The 13,662-nt window shown below is 41.3% G+C and overlaps 1 protein-coding gene across 4 annotated transcripts in view; it reads left to right on the forward strand.

Annotated features, from left to right (window-relative positions):
* Positions 1-13,662, forward strand: part of GFRA1 (GDNF family receptor alpha 1) — a 236,171-nt gene that overhangs the window by 55,299 nt on the left and 167,210 nt on the right. For 3 of the 4 annotated variants that reach the window (XM_038758440.1, XM_038758441.1, XM_038758443.1), the window contains one exon: positions 2,035-2,049. The exons of the other annotated variant lie outside the window; for it this stretch is intronic. In XM_038758440.1, coding sequence (XP_038614368.1) covers positions 2,035-2,049 — 15 coding nt within the window. The remainder of the gene's footprint in view (positions 1-2,034; positions 2,050-13,662) is intronic. 4 annotated transcript variants of the gene reach the window in all.

Below are 13,662 nucleotides of genomic sequence, written 5' to 3' on the forward strand. Positions count from 1 at the left end.
AGAGTGCACTCTGATCCCAGGTGACTTCTTTGATTCATTGTCCTAGCTAGACTCATAGAAGATCAAACACATTCGGCTAACTGCTTTAGAGCCAATCCTTTATTATTATTATTATTATTATTATTAATATTCTATTAATATTAATATTATTAATATTATTATTAATAATAATAATATTAAACAGTGATACTTAATCATTCAGTATGTTCCCAAGCACTGTAAACTGATCACAGCCTCTTTCCCCTATAGGACTCCCAGACTAAGGGGTAGGGAGAATAGATATTAGACCCCCATTATGCAAATTAAGACAGAGACATTCTTTGTGCCTCAGGTCATGCAGCTGGTGCACTGTATGTCCACTGCTGTTTTTAGTTTATTATATCTCATATAATATATATATATATATTCATATATATATATTCTAGACTGTGAGCCCACTGTTGGGTAGGGACCATCTCTATATGGTGCCAACTTGTACTTCCCAAGTACTTAGTACAGTGCTGTGCACACAGTAAGCGCTCAATAAATACGATTGAATGAATGAATACATACTCCCTCAGACAGTGGGGCCTTAATCATATTTGATTGCTTACTGTGTGCAGAGCACTGTGCTAGGCACTTGGAAAAGTAAAGTATGACAGAGTTAGTAGACGTATTCCCTGCCCACAATGAGGTAGTTAGATGAAAAGTGATATTGCTTTCACCAGAGCATTGTGAAAGGATGCAGTTTACCTGAGCCAAGCCCTTCTGCCTGCTATTAAATATCCTGTTTCTCCTCTCCATTTCCCAATGAGTTGACTGCCACAGCCTTCTCCATATAGCTCCACACTTGACCCTGGGGTGGACATGTCTGTTGGCCTGTAGGCCTCTGGCCACTTTGTGACAGTGTTCACAGGTCAACACTGAAGAGCGATGGAGGGGTACCTCTGGGATGGCCGCCATGTCCGCTCACGGCAGCCCCTAACTGGCCTAGACCTGGCCAGTGACACAGTCCAAACCCCTGATTTACCACTGTTCCTGAGGATAAATTATATCTGGAATTGATTTTTATTAATGCTTGTCTATATCTGTAACTTATTTATATAAATGATGTTTCCCCCTCTAGACTGTAAGCTACAGGCAGGGAATGTGTCTTTTTATTGTTATATTGTACTCTCCCAAGAGCTTAGTACAGTTAGTACAGTGCTTTGCAGGCAGTAAGTGCTCAGTAAATACAATCTATTGATTTGCTGTGCACTCAGTAAAGACAATTGATCGACTAACTGTTGTATTCTCCCAAGCGGTTAGTACAGTGCCCTGTGCATAGTAAGAGTTCAATGAATACCACTGGTTGATTGAATTGTGTGCCAGAAGGAAGTTGCTGCATGTATCTGAGGTTGAAGCAGCCATGGGCTAAAGGGGCTCCTTTGAGGGGGGCTCTTTTATCATCTTCTCCTCTACCTGCCTTCATTACTTGACTGCCAGCTTGGTGGGCCACCTGGGAAAGAAATCCTGTGCAGTGTCTTCATTCGGTCGTATTTGAGTGATTACTGTGTGCAGAGCACTGTACTCAGCATTTGGGAGAGTACAATACAACATATTCTAGTGGTCAGTCTAGATAATGGCAGAGAAAATGCAACCATCCTGGATCCCTAGCTGATGAGCTTTGAGACTTAAGGGCCATCATTTAACCCCTCTTTTTCCCAGTTCCCCCATAAAGAAAATATACTTGCCTCTCTCAAACGTTTCTCTGTTCTCCTGAGGGTATGTTTCAATGACCCTAAAGCGTCAGTAATGCCAAGGGTATAGTAAACTATGAGGAGACTTTTATATTAAATCCTGTAGGTATAGAACTTAAATCTTGATTTTGACTCAGTCATATTTTGTGCTTATGCATGGATTAAATGGGGAAAGATCAGATAATTTTTGGCTCATAAATATTAAATGCAGATGTTTAATATATGCCCAGGACTGTATGCATTATTGATACCCTCATTTTTCATCTGTTTATTAATCAATTATTGTTCTTTCTCTCCCCTGCCTTTAACTTCACAGATGTTTTCCAGCAAAGTAGGTTATCATTTCCTACTATCTTTTCTGTCTGTTGGTCTTTTATGTCTCAAGTACACACAGCCCAAAGGAGGGAGTGGTTGGGCTTTTTGCAGAGAAAGACTTTGCTTGTGGGAGGTGTACAGAGTAGGAAGGTAAAGGGAGGTGGGAGGAGGAGAGGGAGGAGGAACTGTACTTGTGGGAGGGAGAGACTGATAATGTCAATCTCTCTCTTGCTCCCTTCTCTGGGCCTTGTCTGTGTGTGTATGTCTGCTGAGGGGAGAGGAGTTCTCATAGACTTGGCTGCTTTCATTTCCTTCTCCAGCACAGATGGGATCACAGAGGAGAAGGAGGTTGACTGGTTTCTGGCATGAGAATTATAGCTCCCTATTTAGCACTGTTGCTGTGGGTTAGTGAAGGCTGATAGGCTCGGTAGATAGAATACATGAGGGCTTATAAACCAGAGCGATTTGGGGGTTAATACAGTGGCCAGTGAGGACTATGTAGTTGTGATGCTTAACCTGTTCTCTGGGCATTGACTGGTGGTTCTAGTTCTGATTTGGAGAGTGCTGGGGGACACTTGGGTGAATGTTTGCTGTCTAATTGCCTTGTTCAGATTCACGCTGGGAGATGGGTTTGTAACATGTGCCAGCTGCAGTTATCTAGAATGTGTGACCAATTTGGGTTAAGAAAGGCAAAGGAAAAGCACCCCAGTGTTTCATCTTTGGTATTTGATTGCTTACTTTGTGCAGAATATGGTACTAAGTGCTTGGGAAAGTACACTATAGTAGAGTTGGTAGACATGTTCCCTGCCCACAAGGAGCTTATACAGTTTAGAGGGGGAGAAAGGCACTAAAAATAAATTACAGAAATGTGCATGAGTGCTGTGGGGCTAATGGTGGAGTGAAAAAAGGGTCCAAATCCAATTCCATGGTCAACACAGAAGGGAGAGGGAGTAGAGAAAATGAGGGCTTAGTCGGGAAAGGCCTCTTGGAGGAGATGTCATTTTAATAGCTTCCAAAATAATATGGTTTAACTTGATATTTTCTCTTACTGTTACTTCACCTGAAGCCAACAGAATATTATGCAGGGTATCTGATAGCTGAGTATCTTTTATCTACTCCAGTGCTTAGTTCAATGCCTGGCACATAGTAAGCACTTAACAAATAAAAACTTAACCATAAAAATAGCTATGATAGGAAAGTAATTATGGCTAACAATGATACCTTTTTCATTTGGAATCTGGAGCCACAGACCCATTTTTATAAATAATTCATAAATTCCAACAATCTATAAGCAGTAAATTCTAGTTGGCTGGAGTTAGATTAGCAAACTAGAAGAGGGGCTGGGTCCCATTGTGTAATGAAAGAGCTTATGTTAAGCTGTAACGCTGAAGCGAACCTTCCCTCCTGACATAAGGTATTCTGTGAAAGTGCTTTCAGTAGAAAACAGTTTTATAAATTAGCAGTGAGAGCCACCAAAATTAAATTGTATTTCTCCCCTTGAAATGTCACACACTATCATTTAGAAAGTCAACTTATGTACGAAATACACATATCCAGAAAGTCCAGGGGGATAATTTAAAAGAGTGACCCATATCAGACCTTGCAAAACACCAACAAGGCTTGGAAATGGATTTCATTATGATGCAGCCACTATAAAATGGCTTAACCTGCCTTTTTTATGTAATTTGGCTTTTTTGATGAGGGGTGCTATTCTACTGACAGGGTTTGACTGTCAAATTTAACAAGTACCATTATTGTTATCCTTATTGTGATTATTATCAAGATGGTCCTTCCTGGGATCAAGGACGGAGTATAGCCTGTCTCCTCATCAGCCCCTCAAGCTTTACAAGGCCTTCCAATCAATCAATCAATCCATGGTATTTATTGAGCACTTACTATGTGCAGAGCACTACTATACGCACTTGGTTGAGAACAGTGAAATGGAGTTGGCAGACATGTGCCCTGCCCACAATGAGTTTGCAGTCTAGAGGGGGAGGCAGGCATTAATGTAAATAAAAATTTAATGTATATAATCAAAAGATATATACATAAGTGCTGTAGGGGTGAAAATAAAATGCCCACCTGAGGGTTTCTAGGGTGGGTTTACATACTTTCATTAAACTTATTTTTTGTCATATTGCCCAAATAAAAGCCAAGATTAACCTTGTACTCTAAAGTAATAATATTAATAGGAAAATAAGTGTTTTTTAACTTCTAGTTTTGAAAAAAAAATAAAAAATGCAATCAAAGAAATATGTTCCCTTATAAAATGACTTAGTGAATTAGACCTAAGAATTCCATCCCAAAATAATGCAGTCACTTTTAACATTTGGATAAGTTTTAATAGAAACTACCCATATAAATCATAAAGACATCCCAGTTTATGTGGATATATCCTATCCTATTTTGTCCTGGCTAATTTTGTCTGACAGAAGAAATGATTTCCAAATCTCTGCTTTTGGCTGCATCAGAAGTCAATTTGTAGCCTATAAAGAAGTTCATATGAGATGAGTTTAATTTGTTGCCTGGAAAGCGAGGAGAAAAAGTCAGGCCTCAGTTAACATCCGCCATTCTCAGAGGAAACTAAAGTTATTTCCTCTGAATTGCATTATCATTTATTTCACCACTGATCTAGCTCATTAAGGTAGGTGACAGGGTTGTTAACTGCTAAGGAAAGCCCTGAAGTATGAAGCTTAATCTAAGCTCGTTTTAGTTCTTTCATTCTTAAATATCATTGACTACAGTATCCCAGGTCAGGAAGTCCCAGGAAATTACTAACAGCAGAATTAAGTACCCCTAAAATCCATGACTACCAATCTTAAAGTTTAAAAAAAAACGATAATTTTCTGGAGCCTCAACTACTCCTCCTCTCAACGTCCACATAAAGATCTTAAGCAATTGAATGACCTTTACAAAGTCCTAAGTGCAGAGCAGTTTGATGCAAACTTGAAATGCATTTGAGTTTGTGTATGGGTGTATGTGCTGAAGTGTCAGGAGTCTGATTGACCATTTAATAATGTCATTAGCACAACATAAATACCCTTTTTTTGAGAGCACAGAAAGGTATTCCTTAGACCTCATCAAGGCACAATTTCAACTTTGATTTTTAACAATCATGGTTAAAAAATAATCAACATGGCCTAGTGGATAGGGCAGGGTCCTGGGATTCAGAAGGACCTGGGTTCTAATCCCAGTTCTGCACTTCTCTGCTATGTGACCTTGGACAAGTCACTTAACATCGCTGTGCCTCCGTTACCTCATCCATAAAAAGAGGGGATTAAGACTGTGAGCCCCATATGGGACAGGGACTGTGTCCAACAGGTTTGCTTGTATACATCCCAGTGCTTAGTTTAGTGCATGGCACATAGTAAGCACTTAACAAATATCATAGTTTTTATTAAATCTAAAGTAGTCCTGTAATTGTAAATTCTTGAAGGGCAGAGACTATGTTGTCTCTTTTATTTCTGTTGTATGGTAACAATAATAATTATTATTATGGTATTTGTTAAGCACTTACTGTGTGCCAAGCACTGTTCTAAGTGCTGGAATAGATACAAGGTAGTCAGGTTGTCCCATGTGGGACACTCCCCATTTGCCAGAGGAGGTAACTGAGGCCCGGAGAAGTGAAGTGACTTGCCGAAAGTCACTCAGCAGACAAGTGGCGGAGCTGGGATTAGAACCCACAACCTTGTGACTCCCAGGCCCCTGCTCTATCCACTATGCCATGTGATCCCAAGCATCCAGTATAGTGCCCTCCACACAATAGACACTTAGTAAATATTACTTCTGAAGTTGAACTTTGTAGGCTTGGGTGTATATATTGCTGCTACTGGGCAGGGGTTACTTGAAGAGTATGCAAAATCAGTTGTCCAATAATGGAGGAGTTTGACATGCTTGACAAACCTTGCATTTAGGAAAACTAGTGTTGTAGTACCTATACTACATCAATTTAATCTGATATCATATCATTCATTCAATCATATTTATTGAGCATTTACTGTGTGCAGAGCACTGTACTAAGCACTTGGGAAGTACAAGTTGGCAACATATAGAGACGGTCCATTGCCTAATTCCTTAACTGTGTGAAAATACACATTATAGGAGAATTGACTGACTTTATCAGTGGCCCCAAAAAGCAACTACAATCATAAAAGAGCATTATCTATTAAAAAAATCCTAATTTGGGATATGACTAAAAATAAGATTTTTATTTTGTCTGGAAAAATTTAGCAAATCATTTTTCACATTTCATATTTTTATGTGGAACATCCCAGTTCTGGCTTGAGGGGGTTGGTTTTTTATAAGCTTCTTTCTGTTCCTTGTAAAGAATGTAGGAGTACTCAAGCATATTTGCTGAGTTTAGTTTTCAGGGTGGAGGCTGGATTGGAAGCTTAAAATATGAACCTCCATTAACATTTCTGTTCCATAGAATTGTTTCAGAAGCACAGTGTACAGTGCCTTAATGGCCACTTTAAAAACATTCTCTCTGAAAACTCCTGGAGGACTGAGGTATTGCTTCACAATTCTGTCACAATCTCTCTCCCCCCACCAATACTTTTTTACTAAGCCTTGTACAAGGGAGGTGCGTAAGTAAATTCTACTCTAAAGTTTATACCTCTCCACATTAATGCCACATAGATGTTAGACTTGTTTTGTTTGTTTTTTTGTTTCCGTTTTTCTCCAAAGTCTAGGAGTTTCGATCAATCAACAACTATTGGCAGTATTGCCAACTCTTACTTCATTCACCTGGCAAGCCAGGGAAGTCAGCTGACTATCCCTATAATTACTCCTGGCTATGACTTCTCTGCTTCTCCTCTGCTAAACTCCCTCAAGTTGCCCCTTGAATTGCACCTGCTGAGAGTGATTCCACAAACACTGCTGCTTCTCCATCATTTACGGGGAGACCCTTCAGCTTTAAAGCACTCAGTCACCTTGCCCCCTCCTATCTTACCCTGCTGCTGTCCCACTACAGTCCAGCCTGCACACTTTGCTCCTCTATTGCCAACCTACTCACTGTACCTAGATGTCATCTCTTTTGCTGCCAACCTCTCGCCCGCATCCTGTCTCTGGCCTGGAATACCCTCCCTCTTCATATACAACAATTACTCTCCCCACCTTCAAAGCCTTATTAAAGCCACATGTCCAACAGTAAGACTTTTCAGTAAATGATATTACTTAATTTTGATAGGCAACCAGAGCCCTGCCATTAAGGAGCTGACAGGCTAATGGCGGGTGATGTGTACACAGTTTACAAATAGTGGGAGCAGCAGGAGGAATGAGTATACAACTGGTAATAACAAGAGTATAGAAAGATGAATAAATGAGTAGAATACATTTGCTTACAGAGGATGGCCTCTGAGTTGACCTAACCTGATATGCTGGAAATTAGGGGGAAGCTACGGCAAGGAGGTGGGATTTCTGGAGGGCTTTGAATAATCATGGTACCTATTAAGTGCCAAAAACTGTACTAAACTCTGGAGAAGATACAAGAAAATCAGGTTGGATATAGTCCCTGTCCACGTGGGGCTCACAGTCCAAGGAGGAAGTAGGATTTAATCCCCATTTTACAAGTTAGGGAACTAAGACTCAGAGAAGTTAAGTGACTTGCTCAAAGTCACACAGCAGTCAGATGGCATAGATGGAAGTAGAATCCAGTCCCCTGACTCCCAGGCCTGTGCTCTTTCCAACAGATGGTACTTCTCAGTTGTAATTCAGCCCCTTCCACTATGGACTGGTAGAGTTGATTGGATGCCCAGACAAGTTCTTCAACTGGAGCAGGGGAGCTTGAGACAGAGAGAGAGCCAGGGCAGCCGTACCAGGAAGAGTCATTGGGATAGTCGGCTGACTTCCTTAACTTTCAAAGGTGGCTTAGATGAGTAACCTCTCCTGCCACTAGTTGTTGATTGGCCTAAACTCCTAGATTTTTGGAAAAGAAAGACAAAAAACAACCGAAACACCTATCTGGCATTAGACTGTGAGCCCACTGTTGGGTAGGGACTGTCTCTATATGTTGCCAACTTGTACTTCCCAAGCGCTTAGTACAGTGCTCTGCACACAGTAAGCGCTCAATACGATTGATGATGATCTGGCATTAGTGTGGACAGGTAGAAACACTATATTAGAATTTATTTAACACATCCTTTGTACAAGGCATGGTAAAAAGTGTTCTGGGGAGGAACATTGTGAGAGAAGTATGAAGAGAGGAGGTTAAGAAAAGCTAATTGGTGGGATTGAGTTGTGGGATCAAAGGTAATCCTTCCATTTAGGATGTATTTAAGTGCTTACTATGTGCCAGGCACTCTACTAAGAGCTGGGTTAGATATCAGCTAACCAGGTTGGACACAGTTCGTGCCCAGAAAAATGAAGTGACTTGCCCAAGGTCACCCAGCAGACAAGTGGCAGAGCCGGGTTTAGAACCCAGGTCCTTCTGACTCCCAGGCTCTTGCTCTATCCACTAGGCCATGCAGCTTTTTTATTGATTTTGCATATTTCAAACTGGTTGGAATACTAGGCTAGAATTTTCTCCACGTACTTCAGAAAAATTCATAGGCTATATTGTCCAGCAGCTGTGACCTTTTTGATATAAGCCATAGCTCTTGGGTCAGGACTGTGAAATGACTTTTCTTTTGGGTCAGTGGTATTTTGGAAAATACATCCCATAAAAGAATGAAAATATTTTCCGATGAGAATCCAGAGTTGTAGTGTTTTGTAGTAAGATGTGGAATGAAATAAAGGATAAATATTTGCAAAAATATTTTTACTGTTGGAAAATAAGTGCCCCAGTTTTACTTGAAATGTTTTAACATATTTTCATTTCATTACATTATCCTGAGCTGCAGCAAACTCTGAAAGTCAATTTGCAAACTTATAAATCTATCAAACACTTAAGTAAATGCAGTTCCCAATTAATTTTGCAAAGATTTTTCTCCATAAGTTTGTGGGTGAAAAATGATTAAAGTGGCAGTTGTATTTAAATACTAGCAACCTCTAAGATGCCCACAGTTGTAATCTCTTCATATTCAGTATAGATTCTGTGGTGTCCCATCTTCCTTGCCTAACAACTTCCTATGTGCTTCATTTTTCAGTGTGTTTTAGACTGCCACAGACTTTCTTGCCAGAGAACAATAGTTCATTTTTGGCACCATAAACTAAATCCTTGAGAGGATCCAGAAAATTGGGTCAAGTGGAATCTTTAGATCCATTGTCCACACACATCCCTTGCCAGAGCAGAGGGGTAGTGAAGGAAGAGTGGTCTTAAGTCTTCTATATCTGGAGACCAAATGTGTACTTACGCATTTGCACACTGTACTGGATGCCTGCTAGGGGAAGAGCATTGTTCTTTACACTTAAAGGAACTTGTAGAACAAAATGGAAGGGAAGGCTTTCTCAACTTTTTCTGGGGAGTGTTTTTTTAACAGAGCATGCGAGAAATTAAAATACATGCCATGGGTGCTATTGAGCTGATGTGACCTGTTGTGGTGGAAATTATTCCCCCCCCACACTCCCGCCAGCATTTTGGGGGGCTTGTTATATTCCATCTAGATAGACTGTAAGCTCCTTGTAATTAAGGATCCCATCTATCAACTCTGTTGTATTCTCCCAAGCGTTAGGTCAGTGCTCTTCACACAGCAAACTCTCAATAAGTACCATTGATTGATGGGTCCCTTGACAGTTTAGCTCACTTTGCATTGTGCAGTGTTGATGTGAAATCTTTCAAGATGCTCTGACAAATGAGCTGCTTTTAATGGCTCCTGATCGGTTGGCTCATAGTTTCAATGATTAGGTTGCCCGATCTTTCGGATGCCAAGGGAGAGGAAGGCGGGTTATTCCGTGAAGCTCCATAAGTGGAAGGGATTCACATGTGGGGAGCTGACTGGGGATGTTAGAGTGTGTGGTTTCTTCCAAAACTGAAGCTTGTGTGGAAAAACCTGGAAGTGGCCCCCATGGCAGGGCCAGGGAGGACCCCAGTCTGGGCCACTGCACCCGGGGCTTTCCCAGCTCCTTGGGTGGGTTTGTGCTGCCCGAGGTTCACCTGCCCATTCATAAGCTGGAAGCGGGGAAAGCAGGAACTCACCGGGCCCAGGGGCAAGTGGAGGGGTTGAAAGAGAAACCTCATGTTGTTTCTGTTTCCTTTTTGTTTAAAAAATTGGCCAAAAGTAAATTCCCCAAGGCTAACTGTTAGCGGCAAGGACAACCCCTGGACCAGTGAAGCTGTGTGGCAGGTGGGGTGGCATCAGATGCAAATTGGACTAGTGGACAGAGAATGGGCCTGGGAGTCAGAAGGTCTTAGGTTCTAGTCCCATCTCAGCTACTTGTCTGCTGTGTGATCCTGGGCAAATCACTTCACTTCTCTGTGCCTCTTACCTCATCGGTAAAATGGGGATTAAGGGTGTGTGCTCTATGAGGGACAGGGAATGTGTCCAACCCAATTATCTTGTATCAACCCCAGTGCTTAGAACAGTGCCTGACACATAGTAAGTGCTTAAGTACTACAATTACTATTATTATGTTATGACTGGCAGGAGAGGCAGTGCCCTGTTGGATTATTTTATTTATTCTTTTGGTGGGGGAGGGGAGATTTAAGCCCTTATTATGTACCAGGCACTCTATTAAGCCCTGGGTACCTCGGTCCCTTCTATTAAGTATCGTAGATCTCATAGGATGCCTAGACAAATTAGTCAACCAAAGAAATACCTCTTTTGCAAATCTCACTCCTGTCACAGACTTGATGGATGCAATCAATCAATGGTATTTATTAAGCACTTACTATGTGTAGAGCACTGTTCCAAGTGCTTGGGAGAGTAAATATAAGAGAATTAGCAGCCCCAGTCGCTGCCCATAATGAGTTTACAGCCTAGAGATGCAGGTGCAGGTCTCCTAATCCATGGGACTTGTAGTCCAAAGGTATACACTGTGAGATTCTTTTTCCACCTCCTAAATTGATTGTCAAGATTTAAACATGCACACATGTATATACACACACGTGGGCAATCCCAGCATAAATTTTTGTTAGCTTGTTGTTTTTTGGAAACTGGACAAAATTTGCCTTGAACTATAAAAGACTGTCCCAGTTGGATTAATGGGAGCTGGATTATAAAGCTGCAGAGATGATTACTGGTGTGGAATGTTTGTGTGTTTTTTGTTTTCTCTGGCAGAATTCGTCTGTTCTTCCCCCTCCTCTCAGTTTTGTAGTTCAGACACCCCTTCACAGCTGCCATTGCCAGTGCCACTCGATGCTTATGTGAAGATTCCTGGGGACAACTCTTCTTTTATTAACCAACACATACAGCTTTTGCAGAGGTGCCAGGCACCCATTTAATTTAAGTGCATACTATGTATGAGGCACTGTACTAAGCTCTGGGGTAGACACAAGCAAATTGGGTTGGACACAGTCTCTGTTCCATGTTCAGAGAAGCAGCATGGCTTAGTGGCAAAGAGCACGGGCTTGGGAGTCAGAGGTCATGGGTTCTAATCCTGACTCCGCCACTTAGCTGTGTGACTTTGGACAAGTAACTTAACTTCTCTGTGCCTCAGTTACCTCATCTGTAAAATGGGGATTAAGACTGTGAGTCCCACGTGGGACAATCTGATTACCTTGTATCTACCCCAGTGCTTAGAACAGTGCTTGGCACATAGTAAGCGCTTAACAAATACCATCATCACCCTCATCATCATTGACACAATTCCCGTTGTACAGATGAGGCACAAAGAAGTAAAGTGACTTGCCCAATGTCACACAGCTGATAAGTGGTGGAGCTGGGATTAATTCAGCCTCAGACAGTGTAATATGTGCACTGGTTCTCTTGAGCCAGTACATGCTCTAGTACTTGCGGGTAGCCACATCTGTATAGCCTGTACTGCTGGGAACACCACCAATCTTCTCTGTTCACCCTTAGTTCATTGAAAGTTTGCATTTGTCACTGAAGGAGTTGCCCCCATCAGCAGCATTGACTTTTGCATCCACAATGTGCGGGTGCACTGAATAAGGTGTTAGAGGATGGGGCTCTCTCTTCCCTTAGGAGGCTCTTCAAGGAAAGGGACCAAATTTTTTACTCCTTTTGTATGTTCCATGCTTCTAGCACAGTGCTCTGTGCACTATAAGTGCTCAGCAAATACTGATTAATGAATCAGAGTGACTGCCTACTTTACCGACCAGGAGACATGCAGACTTTCCTTGTTCCTTTCTCTACTTAATCACGATAATAATAGTAATTATGATAAAGCGATTACTATGTATCAAGCATTGGAGTAAATACCAGTTAATCAGATTAGACAGAGTCCCTGTCCCACATGGGGCTTCTTTTTTAAATAGGAAGGGAGATAGGTATTGAATCCCTATTTTACAGATGAGGAAACTGAGGCACAGAGAAGTGAAGTGACTTGCCAAAGGTCGCATGGCAGGCAAGTGTCAGAGCTAGGCTTTTTTTTACTAGGATACGCTGCTCCACATTATTTTATTATTACACTATTTTATTATCAATAGCTGCATCTCTGGGACATGAGTTACTGAGGGAGCTGAATTAATCGTAAGCATCTAGCTTGGTCCCAGTCCTGGGAGATATGTAAGGTTTTCCTTGGTTGGGGGTTGATTGGATCTCAGCAGCTTTATGCCAATTGTTTGTTCATTGTCCATGGATGACTGAGATTCATCATCATTAATTTGACAGTTTAGGGGTCAGGGTTAGTATATGACATTTTCTTGCACACCCGTTTTTAAGTTACTTTCATTGACCTCTTATGTAGTGCTGGTGGGGTGTCCCACACAAGCATTATGGGAAGCAGCGTGGTGTAGTGTAAAGAGAATGGGCCTGGGAGTCAGAAGACCTGGGTTCTAAACCCAGCTCCACCACTTACCTGCTGTGTGATCTTGAGTGCGTCACTTAACTTCTCTGACTTAGTTCCCTCATCTGCAGAACTGGAATTCATTCATTCATTCAATCATGTTTATTGAGCGCTTACAGTGTGCAGAGCACTGTACTAAGCACTGGGAAGTACAAATCGGCCAATTCAACACCTGTTCTCTCTCCTACTTTCTCTGTGAGCCAGCCCCACATGGGACCTGATTATTTGTATCTACCCCTGGCCTTAGTACAGTGCTTGGCAAATAGTAAGAGCTTAATAAATACCACACTTGTTGTGAATATCAAATCCAAAAATAAGTGGAAGTGAGGTCACTACCTTATATTCCCACCCAGTCCCAGCAAAGAAAGGTACATACATGAAGTGGCATTTGACTTTGAAGCCAATATTAACTTTTTAGATTCTCCTCTTGCTGAATAATTCTGTTACTGTGTTGTAGTGATCGTCTGTGTCCATCTGGCCATTTTTAAAGTCTGTACTGTTGCTGCTTGTTTCAACAGGTATGCTTTGGAGGGCAGGACCCTAATTTGGCAGCTAGCTAGATGTTAATATAATACCTTGCCCATTTACTCCCGCATCTGCTTGTGTGAAGTCTGGATTATTTACAACCTTAATAATAATTTGTCCATTGAAAATTGAAAATTAATTAACATGTAAATCTCATAAATTAAATCCACTGATTAAAATGTAAATAGATGGGGCTTTTTGCAGTTCTGTCCAAGCTGTCCTTTCTTGTTGAACAGCTGGATTTGAGAAGAATAAAAAAGCA

This window comes from Tachyglossus aculeatus, chromosome 16 (genome assembly GCF_015852505.1).
Source record: "Tachyglossus aculeatus isolate mTacAcu1 chromosome 16, mTacAcu1.pri, whole genome shotgun sequence".
NCBI lineage: Eukaryota > Metazoa > Chordata > Mammalia > Monotremata > Tachyglossidae > Tachyglossus > Tachyglossus aculeatus.